At 48.2% G+C, this 11,184-nt stretch overlaps 1 protein-coding gene across 1 annotated transcript in view; it reads right to left on the bottom strand.

Moving 5' to 3' along the window:
- DPYSL5 (dihydropyrimidinase-like 5) overlaps positions 1–8,685 on the bottom strand; it is a 47,366-nt gene extending 38,681 nt beyond the window's left edge. Inside the window, exon 1 of the mRNA XM_008584005.1 lies at positions 8,425–8,685. Within this exon, the coding sequence (XP_008582227.1) occupies positions 8,425–8,685 (261 nt within the window). The remainder of the gene's footprint in view (positions 1–8,424) is intronic.
- Positions 8,686–11,184: the final 2,499 nt, after the last annotated feature.

Raw genomic sequence — 11,184 nt, 5'->3', positions numbered from 1 at the left:
TTTTTTTGCTTTTGAGAGAAAGACAGAAGAGAAAATTATCTAGAATTTTTCACTGTTACTATTAGATTCCATTTGAAATTTAAAACACAGTCAACCCTAATAGTAGAAGTGAAATCCACGTTTTTTAGTTCCTATTTGATACCTAACAGTTTAATATGTTTCCTCATGAGGAAACTGTACAAATAGGTTTTCAAGGGGTCAGTCCTCAACATAATCTATTTATTTATTTAACAAACACTCATATAGTGCTTTATAAGCACCAAGTACTATTTTAAGTTCTTTATGAATAGAAACTCAAGTAACAGACATAAAGTACCATTATAATCTCCATTTTCCAGATAAGGAAATCAGGGGACAGAGAAAGATGAATTTGCCCGAATTACACAGCTAGAGAATGTGGAGCTGAAATCCTGGCTCCGGCAGTCTGCCCTGGTCGCTGCTCATACCTCCACGCCATGCCCACGTTCATATATTTCTCGGATGTCTACTGCATGTTCAGAGCTCTGTGAATTCTGTGGCGAGTCATAAGTTCAATACAAATCATGGTCTGCCCCTTAGAGATTTCATTCTTACTGAGACAAACTTAGTGCAGGAAAAAATCTGAAAGCCCCAGGATGACAAATTATTTCAGCTGGTGAGAAGAAGGGGGTCCTGACACTGAGTTAGCTGGTGGAAGAGTGTGGTGTGCATCACCTAGGCCTTGAAGGAGGGGTGCTGGGGATGGCTGGGGAGAGTGGCAGGAGTAGGGAGCATGGGATGCTCTGGGACAAGGGGGATGTGCACTGAGAAAATCACCTTTCTGCTGTATGGACATGGCAGCAGCTGGCCAGGAGGCTTGGATGGGGAAGGCAGGACAAGACCAGCAGTTGCCCAGGGCGAGGATCAGAAATCCATACTTAATATCTTAGACAGCAGGGAGCTTGTGCAGATCCTCGAGCTGGGATGTGGTGTGAGGCATAGAGGGAGCTGTGAGGTGAAGGGTGGTCACAGTGACTTTTGATTAAAAAATGTAAATGTGTAATCTTAAAAAGGTTTAAGTAGTTTGAGCAAAATTGATAAGTGGAGATGTATCAGGCAAAATATTTATAGGATGGCCATGATTTTGCACATGACTCCCTGTGGTAGAATTCTGAGATGACTCCCAGTGACCCACATGCTTGTACAATCCCCTCCTGCTGAGTGTGGGAGGCACCTTGTGAATAAGATGGGAAACCTCAAACATGATTAAGTTATGTCACACAGCACAGCTGACTGTAAGAAAGAGAGATTATCCTCAGTGGGCCTGAGCTAATCAGGTGAGCTCATACAGGAGACAGGGCTCTTCCTGGTGAAAAAGATTTGAAATGAGAGAGGGATTCGAGGTGAGAGTGCTGTTGCTGGCTTTGCAGATGGAGGGGCACATGGCAGGTGTGTTGGCAGGTATGTTGGAGCCTCTAGGAGCTGAGATCGGCCCTTGCCTGAGAGCAAGCAAGGAAATGGGGACCTCAGGTCTTGAACCACAAGAAACTGAATTCTGCCCCAACCACACGAGCTTGACAGAAGACACTGAACTCCAGATGAGAATGGAGCCCAGCTGCCACCTTGATGGTGGTAGCTTGTGAGACCCTGAGCAGAGGACCAGTCATGTGTGTCCGGATTTCTGACTTACAGAACCGTGAGCTAATAAATGGGTGCTGTTTAAAATTGCTGAGTTTGCAGTAACTAGTTACATTGTGGAAAATGAATACAGCCCCTGCAATCGGACTAAGTAGTACAGAGAGGGGGTTAGAAGAGATGTCATCCAGGTGGCTGGGGAGGGGGAGTCACTTCATGCAGCACTCTTTGAGCTATTTAGTGTGCCTGTGCATGATGCAGAGAAGGTGGACAGAGGAGCCCAGCTATGCTCATCCCAACCAACACAGCCCGGCCCGAGGGGCAGGAGGGCATCAGGAAGAACAGGCACCATGTAACAGCAGCTGAACCAGGACAACAAGTTGCAGGGGAGGGCTGATTCCCAGAAGGCCTGCCAGGGAGCCCTGCTGGCACAGCCCAGTGACACAGACGGCACGGCACTTGGATGGACAGTAGAACAAGTTCATTGTGAAGCCCAAGTGGGTGGATCTTTTCTAAAGGAACCCAAGAGACTGGAAGACAGAGCCAAGGCCAGGCCTGGCATGGTGGTAGGTATCCCCCGCCTGGGGACTGACATTTATTTTATGTATATTCTGTGCCAGGCACTGTGAGAAGGATTTGTCATGCATCACCTCACTTAACCCTCACTATCCCCATTTATAAATGACAAAAACTGTCCAGCTCTGAGGCACTGACACCAGTGTTATCCCTGCAGGGAGGAATGAGCTCTATAAAGCTCCGTCCGGGGCAGGCAGAAGCTCATCAGCGTCTGCCTGATGCATATCAGATCACTGACGTCTTCGTCTGGTTCCAGGCAAGCTTAGAGTCATAGAGTGTCAAGGAAAGCGTTTGCATGCAGCCAACCGAGAGGTCATAGGCTGTCGGAAAGGGGCAATTGTCCAGTCTGGGGGTTTCAGGAGATCCTGAGTGGGGTGGTGTATTAGTCCATTTTCTGTTCCTTATAACAGAAATACCTAAAACTGGGTAATTTGTAAAGAAACAATATTTATTGTTTATAGTTTCAGAGGCTGGGAAATCCACAATCCAGGGGGTGCATCTGGTGAGGGCCTTACTGTTGGGTGGTGACAGTGATGCAGGGTATCACATGAGTAAAATGGCTGAGCAAGAGAGAGTTAAGCTTCTCACTCATCCTCTGTTTGAAGCCATCAGAACTACAGCCATTACTCCATGAATGGATCAATCCGTTCACTAGGGCATGGTCCTCACAGTCACCTCTTAAAGGCCTCACCTTTCAATTATCATAATAGGATTTCCCACGCTCTTAACACTGTGACAGTGGGGATTAAGTTTCTAATACATGAAAATTCGGGGGACACATTCACAATCAGTCCATATCAGGTGGTGAAAAAGGCCTCAGACTGAGAAACCTGTATTCTGATCCAAATGTTTCTGGGTCCGGGGGCAGCTCATTCCGTCTCTCTAAGTCTCCTATCAATGGAAGGGTAGGACTCCATGGTTTCTAAGGTGCCATCCAGTTTTTTACAGGAAAGAAATATGTGAACTTGAGAGCATCAATTAATAAGCAGGAGCATGTAAGTCTGTATCCACCACAAGCAGGAAGGGTTATTGCAGAGCTTAAAGACTGGAAAGGTATTTAGGCAGAAACTCAATAAAAAGGGTCATAATACTGGAATCATGGAAAAAGAAAGGAAGTGAGCAGCATTTAAAAGTTTAATTCCAAGACAGTAAATTGCAAAGACAAAAACAGCAGAAACAGTCTGCCCAATGGGAAAATGGGTTCCCCGGTAAGGATGATGGCAGGGCTGGGCACCAAAGGGAATTCATTTACATCTTAGCTTGGCATATTGCAGGGCCCTGCCAGATGGGGGCCAGTCCTCTGCACTGGGAGGGGGAAGGAAGAGTCAGGACCCTCTACCAGGGGTGGGATGTGGCAGGCCATCCCAGCCAATGCTACCGAGAGTCCCCTGGGCCGATCCCATGCTGGACAAACACTCTGGTTAGGGGTTAGGATTTGGTTCCCCTGTAGGTTGACTGTACGAAAAGATCTGCTGCTGCTGCTGATGTTGATTTGAGTTTATGGGAGGCTGTCTCTGTGACTAGATAGCCCCTGGTGCAGACAGGAGGGAGTCTCTAGGACCTGGAAAAGATCTGCTGCTGCTGCTGATGTTGATTTGAGTTTGTGGGAGGCTGTCTCTGTGACTAGATAGCCCCTGGTGCAGACAGGAGGGAGTCTCTAGGACCTCAGAGAAGAGGGCCAGCCCCAGCCGGACTTCCCTTTGATGACACCTCTGCCACTGCCAACTTCTCTCTCACTGATGATTTCTACACGGGACAGACAGGAGGGTAAAACACATTGCCGGGGAAACTTAGCAAGTGCAGGGGATCTAGGACCCAGGCTGGGGTGGGTCCAACTAGGCGACTCTGGAATGTGAATAGAAAGAGAGAAGCAAATAAATCAGATGGGCAAGAGCAAGGCATGGCGGGCCCAAGCTTTCAAAGGGGTTCAGACGTCAGCCCTGGCACATAAGGTGGAGGTCAGATGGCAACAGGAGTACAGCCCGGGCGCCTGCCATTCAAAACAGCACAAAAGTTCCTGGATAATCTGCTTGCCAGTGGTTAGAATCACCAGAGATGCTTTAAAACATACTAATGGGGGAGGTGGGAGACCTAGAGACATTGATTTTAATTGGTCTGGGTTGAGGCCTGACACTGGTATCTTTTTAAAACTCCCCAAGTGGTTCTAATGTAATTTGCTTCCAAGAGTTGAAAACCATTGGCATAGGGAATGGTTCTTATATTTTTGGAGGAGAGGGAGGCAGAAAAGGCATTTAGGAAGCTTTGGCTGGTTGTACATGTCTGCCCCCTCTACCAACATCTTAGTGAAGCGCCTCGTGCTGTAGTTCAAAAAACCTGATTCTGATATTTTTTCTCAGCCAGGAGAACCGTTGGTGCGTGGAGCTTAGCAGTCTGTCTGAACATTCTTCATTATGCAATATTAGATAGGTACAAAAGAGTCAATGTAACTTCTATGTAAGGTAAGCAGGTGGTCCTGGTACCTCCGGGAAACACTGGTTCTGGGCCTTGGGGAGGGCAGGGCCCGCAGGTTGGAGGGTGTTGTGGAGGCTGTGCCTGGAGCAGGGGGAGGGTCAAATGACAGGCTGTGAGCAGGGGAGCCAGGCAGAGCCTGCCACAGCCTCTGAAAGGGGCAGAGGCGGGCGAGGCGTTTGCTAAAGGAGTGCTAGAGAGAAATCCCTTTAGACCAAGGACAATGGAGACCCAGATGCTCCCAGAAAAGCTAGGCTTTCAACTGTGTTGTTTTCCAGCCCTGGCTGCTGCGGCCAAATCGACAAGCAGGCAAGAACTGAGGGGGTGCAGGGTTCAGGACCCCGTGATCTGTCTGGCAGGAACAAACGGTGCAACTTGATCGCTGCCTCTCTCTTAGTTCATCACTCAGGGAGCTTTTTTCCTTGGGATGATTCCTCTATTATATACCCAGATACTTAAAGTGAATCCACCTTTCTTAGAGTGTGCTAAATAGGTCAGCGTGGTCTATCAAGGTGCACAGCCTCTGCACGAGTGCCAGCCACAGGCGGTGTAAATAATTAAATCCACATGTCCCCAGGATCAGCGTTTCAGCAAGAGAGCATTTTCTCTCCCAGGAGTTTCTCAGGAACTAGAGGAAATAGGAAGCCAAAGTATTTGGCTGTGGGAGCAGCAATGTGGAGGGGAAATCCAAGCGTGGAGGGGAGGAGCGGGGCAGGACTCTGAGCTGGGTCTTCTCAAGGGGCCCAGGTAGCTGGGTCAGGGGCTGCATTACTGAAACAGAGACTCAGTGTGAGGGTGGGGGCCAAGGATGGGGTGTGATCTTGCTTAGGACATGGACATAACAAATGTCAGTTGAGGGGTCACCAGCAGCCAGAGTGGTTGAGGGTCTATGGTCCCTTAAATTCCCCACAACTAGGGCCTTATGTGGATTAAGGGTGTCTGAGGCAGCCTAAACCTAGAAGAACTGGGAGATCTGGGGCCTATAGATGTTTCCTGGAGGCAGCAGCCACCATGGATGAGAAGTCTGGAAAAGATCAAGAGTTAACCACCACCTTGCACAAATTTACATGTGCAGAGCTCTTCGTTGGCTATAAAGAGCTGAAGGCTCTCAGGGGAAAACCTGCCACTCCTGGCTAACAAGGCCCCAGCAATTGACCATGTGGAAAAGACAAGAGAAGGAAATCAGCCAGCCTGCTCTCTATGAGGCTGGTAGACAGCATAGTGACAGCATGGCATCCAGTCCTGTACTAAAGCTGTACAGGAAAAGTAATCAGCAAGCAACAATTTTTGGTACAAGTCCTGAGCATACTAGCAGAATGGACCCCAGCATGGACTGGTGTGGTTATCAGAGTTATGTTGTTGTTTAATACTGTGGCCTTTCTTAACTATTGCTGGGAGTATAAATTGTTACAACTAGTTTGGAAAACTATTTGGCATTATCTACTAAAGTTGAACATACGTGTTCCCTATGACCCTGTAATTCCACTCCTAGGAACTGCCCAGCAAAATGTGTACATACATGTATGTACAAGAATGTTCACAGCAAGTGTTTGTAATAGCCCCAGACTGCAATGACCCAAATGCCCACTTATAGTAACGTACGAGCAGGCCACTGGTGCGGTATATCACAGTTGAATAACATAAAGCAAAGAAAATGAATGAACTACAATAACATGCAGCAACATGGATGAATTTTTGAGCAAAAGAGGCCAATGCAAAGGTACATACTGCTGTTGATTTAATTAACATAAAGTAATAAACCATCAAAGCCAACCAATGATGAACACACTAAAAACCATTGACTTGTACACTTTCAATAGGTGAATTGTATAGTATATGAATTATATCTCAAAACTGTAATTTTTTTAAACATCTACAGTATTATAAGTCAGGATATTGGTTATCCTTGGTGGGGGCCAATGACTGGTACTGGTAATGTTTGGTTTCTTGAGAGGTGGCTACGAGTGCGCTCAGTTGTGACAATTCTGTACACTCACAATTTGTGTACCTTTCTGTATGCTACACTTCAATAAAAATGACAACAACAAAAACCACAAACAAAACAGGCCCAGCCTGGCTCATTGTGTGGGGACAGTGACCTGGATATGCTCACTCACTTCAGAAAGGTTTCAACTGCCACCAGAGTACCCTGCAAGAGGCCCCCAAGCTTATGAGGATGCAGTTCCCCATTTCATTAGTGAAGCATCACATGCAGGGTCCAGGGGTATTCTCAGAGGAGAAAGCAGGATGGTCTGCCTACCACCTGTCTTAGCTGGGTGCAGCTAGTGTGGGCAGGTGTGGTCCCAGAAGCCAGGGTATATGGCCTGGAAGCATCCTGGAAGCAAGCTTCAGCACAGGCGAGGCCATGGCTATTGTGACTCTTTACAGCCCAGCCTTCCAATAGTCTAGTCTGTAGCTCATGGATTGGGAAGGGGGCATATCCTCATGGAGACCTTAAGGGCCATCTCTCTGAGGTGGGCTGGTCCACAGCGCTATGTCCCCAAGGCCAGCCTCTCCCCGGCAGCCCAGCCAGGCTCCTTAGGGGTGGGCTTGAGAAGCCTTATTAGTTGTGCTTAGCAGCAAGAACACTTGAGCCCCTAGAAAGATGAATCCCAGTGAGAGAGCTCTGAGCATGGGGAAGGGCTCCCTGAGAACCCCAGGAAGAACAGAGGTGGGATTCTAGGGTGCAGGGCCCTTGGGGATTTGAGGCTGTGGGCCAAAGTAGGACATAGAACTGCAGCCACTGGGCCAGGAGCTGGTGAATGCCTTTTGCCAAGGGAGCATTAGAGGCCAAGTTCTTTGTAGCTCAGACAGTAGAAGGGGCTGCTGCCAGGGTTGGAGACTTTTGCCCTTTGAGATTCTGATTCAATTCTGTACGTTAAAACATCTTCATAGGTGAACCTAATGCACACAGATAAGCATCATTCACTCAATCAATCAGCAAATATTCATGGGGTAGCTATTCTAGTTCCAGGCCAGCGCCATGCTCTGGGAAAGCAGAGGAATATGGCCAGGACTGGCCCTCAAGGAGCCCACAGGCTGATGTCCAGGGAGAGGCTGGAGTGTGACAGATGATTACAATGAAGAGGGATGACAGCAATGACAGAGGCTTCTAGAGCACAGAGGAAGGGTAGAAGAACTCCTTTGTGGCTCTTTTTGGAAAATATAGTTTCCTCCGGATTCGTTTGTTTCTCAGGTCTGAATTTTTGAACTTTGCATTCAGGAATGTACAGTAGCTCAGGTCTAGCTCGGTAACTGTTAAATATGGCCCATGATAAGTCACTCTGAAAAGAGAACCCCCACAAGTAGTTATCAAGCTCTTTTTAAAAATAGTAAACAAGCTAAGAGAGAGAACAGAAGACAGCTAATCTTCTAGAAGAGGCATATTTGTTTTTTACAGTCTTTGGGGATTTAATTCAGTTTATCAGACATGACAGAGCCTATCACATCACGCTCTCCCCATACACAATAATAAACAGCAGCTAATTCTCTTCTTCTAGGTCTATATTGCATGACATAAAACATAAAAATAAAATCAGTTCCCAGCCAGGGTATATAGGTAAGTAATGGGACCAGCAATGGGCCTAAATGCCTCCTTTTCCATAGTCATGGACATCTGTGACACTTAGCTGGAAATTCCTACTCTAGTTGCCATAGTGGCCCCTTGAGACACCCTTCTTCTGTTAACAACACAGTGGGTGCACCTTGTGGGTCTAGTCTGGAGCAGCCCCAAAAGCAGAAAAAAAAGCCAAAGAGGAAGCCACCTTCGGCAAGCAGAAACATTACCTTGGTCCCATGGTAGAAGTCGTCCACGCACGTGGCGTTCATGAAGGTCTGGTGGAAGTGGGTGCTGGTGTCGATGCCTCCGGGGATCACCAGCTTTCCAGTGGCATCAATCACCTTGGCCCCACCGGGGATCATGAGCTCACGGCCCACCTGCTGGATGATGCCATTCTCAATATAGACATCAGCCTCATGGGTGCAGTCATCGTTCACCACCTTGCCTCCCTTGATAAGAATCCGCACGCTGGCTGAATTGGCAAGCATGTTCCTACAGAAGGTGAGAGGGGGCACTGGTCAAGGTCAAAGTCCCCTCTCACAGTCACCAAGGCCCCACCCCTTCCTATCAGAGCCCGAACTCCATGGTCAGGGTAGGTGAGCAGGGATGGGAAGAAAGTTTCTCCACAGCCTGAAGAAGCTGCTCCTATAGCCAGCAGGGGCCGCAAGCTCCGTGCTGACCTCACAGCGGGATCTACTGGGCATTGTGACACAGTGACAGTAAGGAGGAAGCTGGGGCCCACAGAAACATCATTTTTTACCTTCCCAAAATGCTGTGTGAGTTCTAATCCATTTTCTTATTTATTCTTTCATTTTATTCCCAAAACAATGCAAGGAGTAGCATTTTACAGATAAGAAAGCTGAAATTCTTAAGGAATTTAAGACTTTCAAGTAGCTGAGTCGGGCCGGCCCGGTGGCGCACTGGATAGTGCGCCACTTGGGAAGCGTGGCGGCGCTCCCGTCCGAGGGTTCGGATCCCACATACAGACCGGCTCCCGCTCACTGGCTGAGCGAGGCGCGGGAGCAACACTGCCTGCCACCAGGCAAGTTCCAGGAAGGCTATGTCCCAGGATGAAACGGCCTCAGAATCTGTTGAAGGAATATCTCTTGTATGGCGATACATCAGATATCTGGAGAGCTTAGCCTCCTCTCCTGGACACAGTTGGTTTAAGCAGGTGGCAGTTTTTTTGCCAAGTTGCCCAGGCTTGAGTGCATGGAATCTCAGCACCAAGAAAGCTTACAGTGCCTACAGAGCCTCAACCATCGAGTTCTCCTGCTGTTAGGAAAGGCTGGGACTGCTGCTGGGGGTGGGGGAAAGGGGGAGTGCTGGGAAACAAGACAGGTGGCTGTGACAGTTGTGCTCCATGAACATCTGTTCCCTGCAAGGTATGGTTCTGACCTCTGGGGAAAAGGGGCTCCACTCCCCTAGTGTGGAAGGCTCCAGCAGAGAGGCAGTGGGGAGGACTTGGGCTGGAGAGACTGGCTTCCCTAAGGAACTTCCTTAAGGTTACACAGCTAGTTTGTAACAAAGTAGAGATTGAAAGCCAGACAGTATGTCTTTAGAGTTATTATGGACTGAATGTTTGTGTCCTTCAACATTCATATGCTGAAGTCCTATCCCCCAGTGTGCCTGTATTTAGAGATGGGGCTTCTAAGGGTTTTTAAGGCTAAATGAGGTCATAAGGGTAGGGCCCTGATCTGATAGGATTAGAGTCCCCGTAAGAGGAGACACCACAGAGCTCTCTCTCTCTGTACATGAACAGAAGAAAGGCCATGTCAGGACACAGTGAGAAGGCAGCGTCTACCAGCCAGGAGGGCCCTCACCGAACCCGACCATGCTGGCACTGGCACCCTGCTCTTAGACTTGCAGCTTCCAGAACTGTGAGAAAATAAATTTCTGTTGTTTAAGCCTCTCAGTCTGTGGTATTTTGTTATGGCAGATCAGGCAGACCATTACAAACGCCTACACTCAACCTTGAGCCATACTACTAATATGGAAGCGGGGGTGTCCCAGACCCCAGATTTAAAGCTGCCCCATAGAGTCACTTCAGTGTAAATAACGGCCCAGCACTGAGGCCTGATTCAGCCCAATGCTGTGAGCACCATCCCGACCTTCTGGCAGACTTCTTCTGGCAGACTTCTGTCTTCAGGCTGCCCTGTGTGGCTGTTGTCCTCAGAAGGGGCTACAGGGCTTCAGCCTTTCACCGTTACCAAGGCCTTGGATCACTCTAGGCCTGCACTGGTTTATTTGGATAATGTAGTGCAGTTGCTTAACACACTCCCCACCCATGGTGCTTTGAGAGAATATCTTTTAAAATGAACATTTATGTGCACTAACATATTCTCTAACTTCACTCCTTTCCACTGGAGGCAACTCTGAAAAAGCCACAGGTCCTGCTCTCAAGAAACTCAGTCTAGAGGGCGAGAGAGACACAAATAACTGCTTTCCTAAGTGACTAAAAGGTAAAGGGGACACTTGCCTAAAGACCTAAAAACCAACTGGACAGGTATTGGTTTAAACTGGATGTCCTTCACTGCGCACCAGAGACCAGAGCGGGAATGGGTGAGACCAGTCATTTGGTGTTGGTGGGATCACCTTGTTACATCTCGAAACGTTTCTACATTTCCAAGTTGTATACCTCACCAACGTGCTTAATCCCTTCTAATGCCCACTTGCTGTTGACTGTTGACATTCATTATGTTCTTCACCTCCCCCAGTAACCTCATTAGCACCTCATTCCTACAGCTTTCCCTGCAAGTCTTCGCTAAATTGAACAAAGGAAAGATGTTACTGGCGTCTCTCTGCAGCGCTCCTGCTGTCTGTGGGTACGTGGGTGCATGAACATAATGGAGTCAGGGGAATGGGGGGTGGGGAGGGGATGGGTACTCTGGATCTCTCAGGAGAGTCCCCCAAAAGGGAAAGCATTTGAGGGCAATTGTTGCAAAACAGGCTCTTAAGCACCATAAATGCCACTGGCTGTGACTCTC

The sequence above is a fragment of the Galeopterus variegatus genome, unplaced genomic scaffold, assembly GCF_000696425.1.
Source record: "Galeopterus variegatus unplaced genomic scaffold, G_variegatus-3.0.2 Scaffold3124, whole genome shotgun sequence".
NCBI lineage: Eukaryota > Metazoa > Chordata > Mammalia > Dermoptera > Cynocephalidae > Galeopterus > Galeopterus variegatus.
The sequence above is the reverse complement of the archived record's forward strand: the minus strand, read 5'-3'. Positions and strand labels throughout refer to the sequence as shown.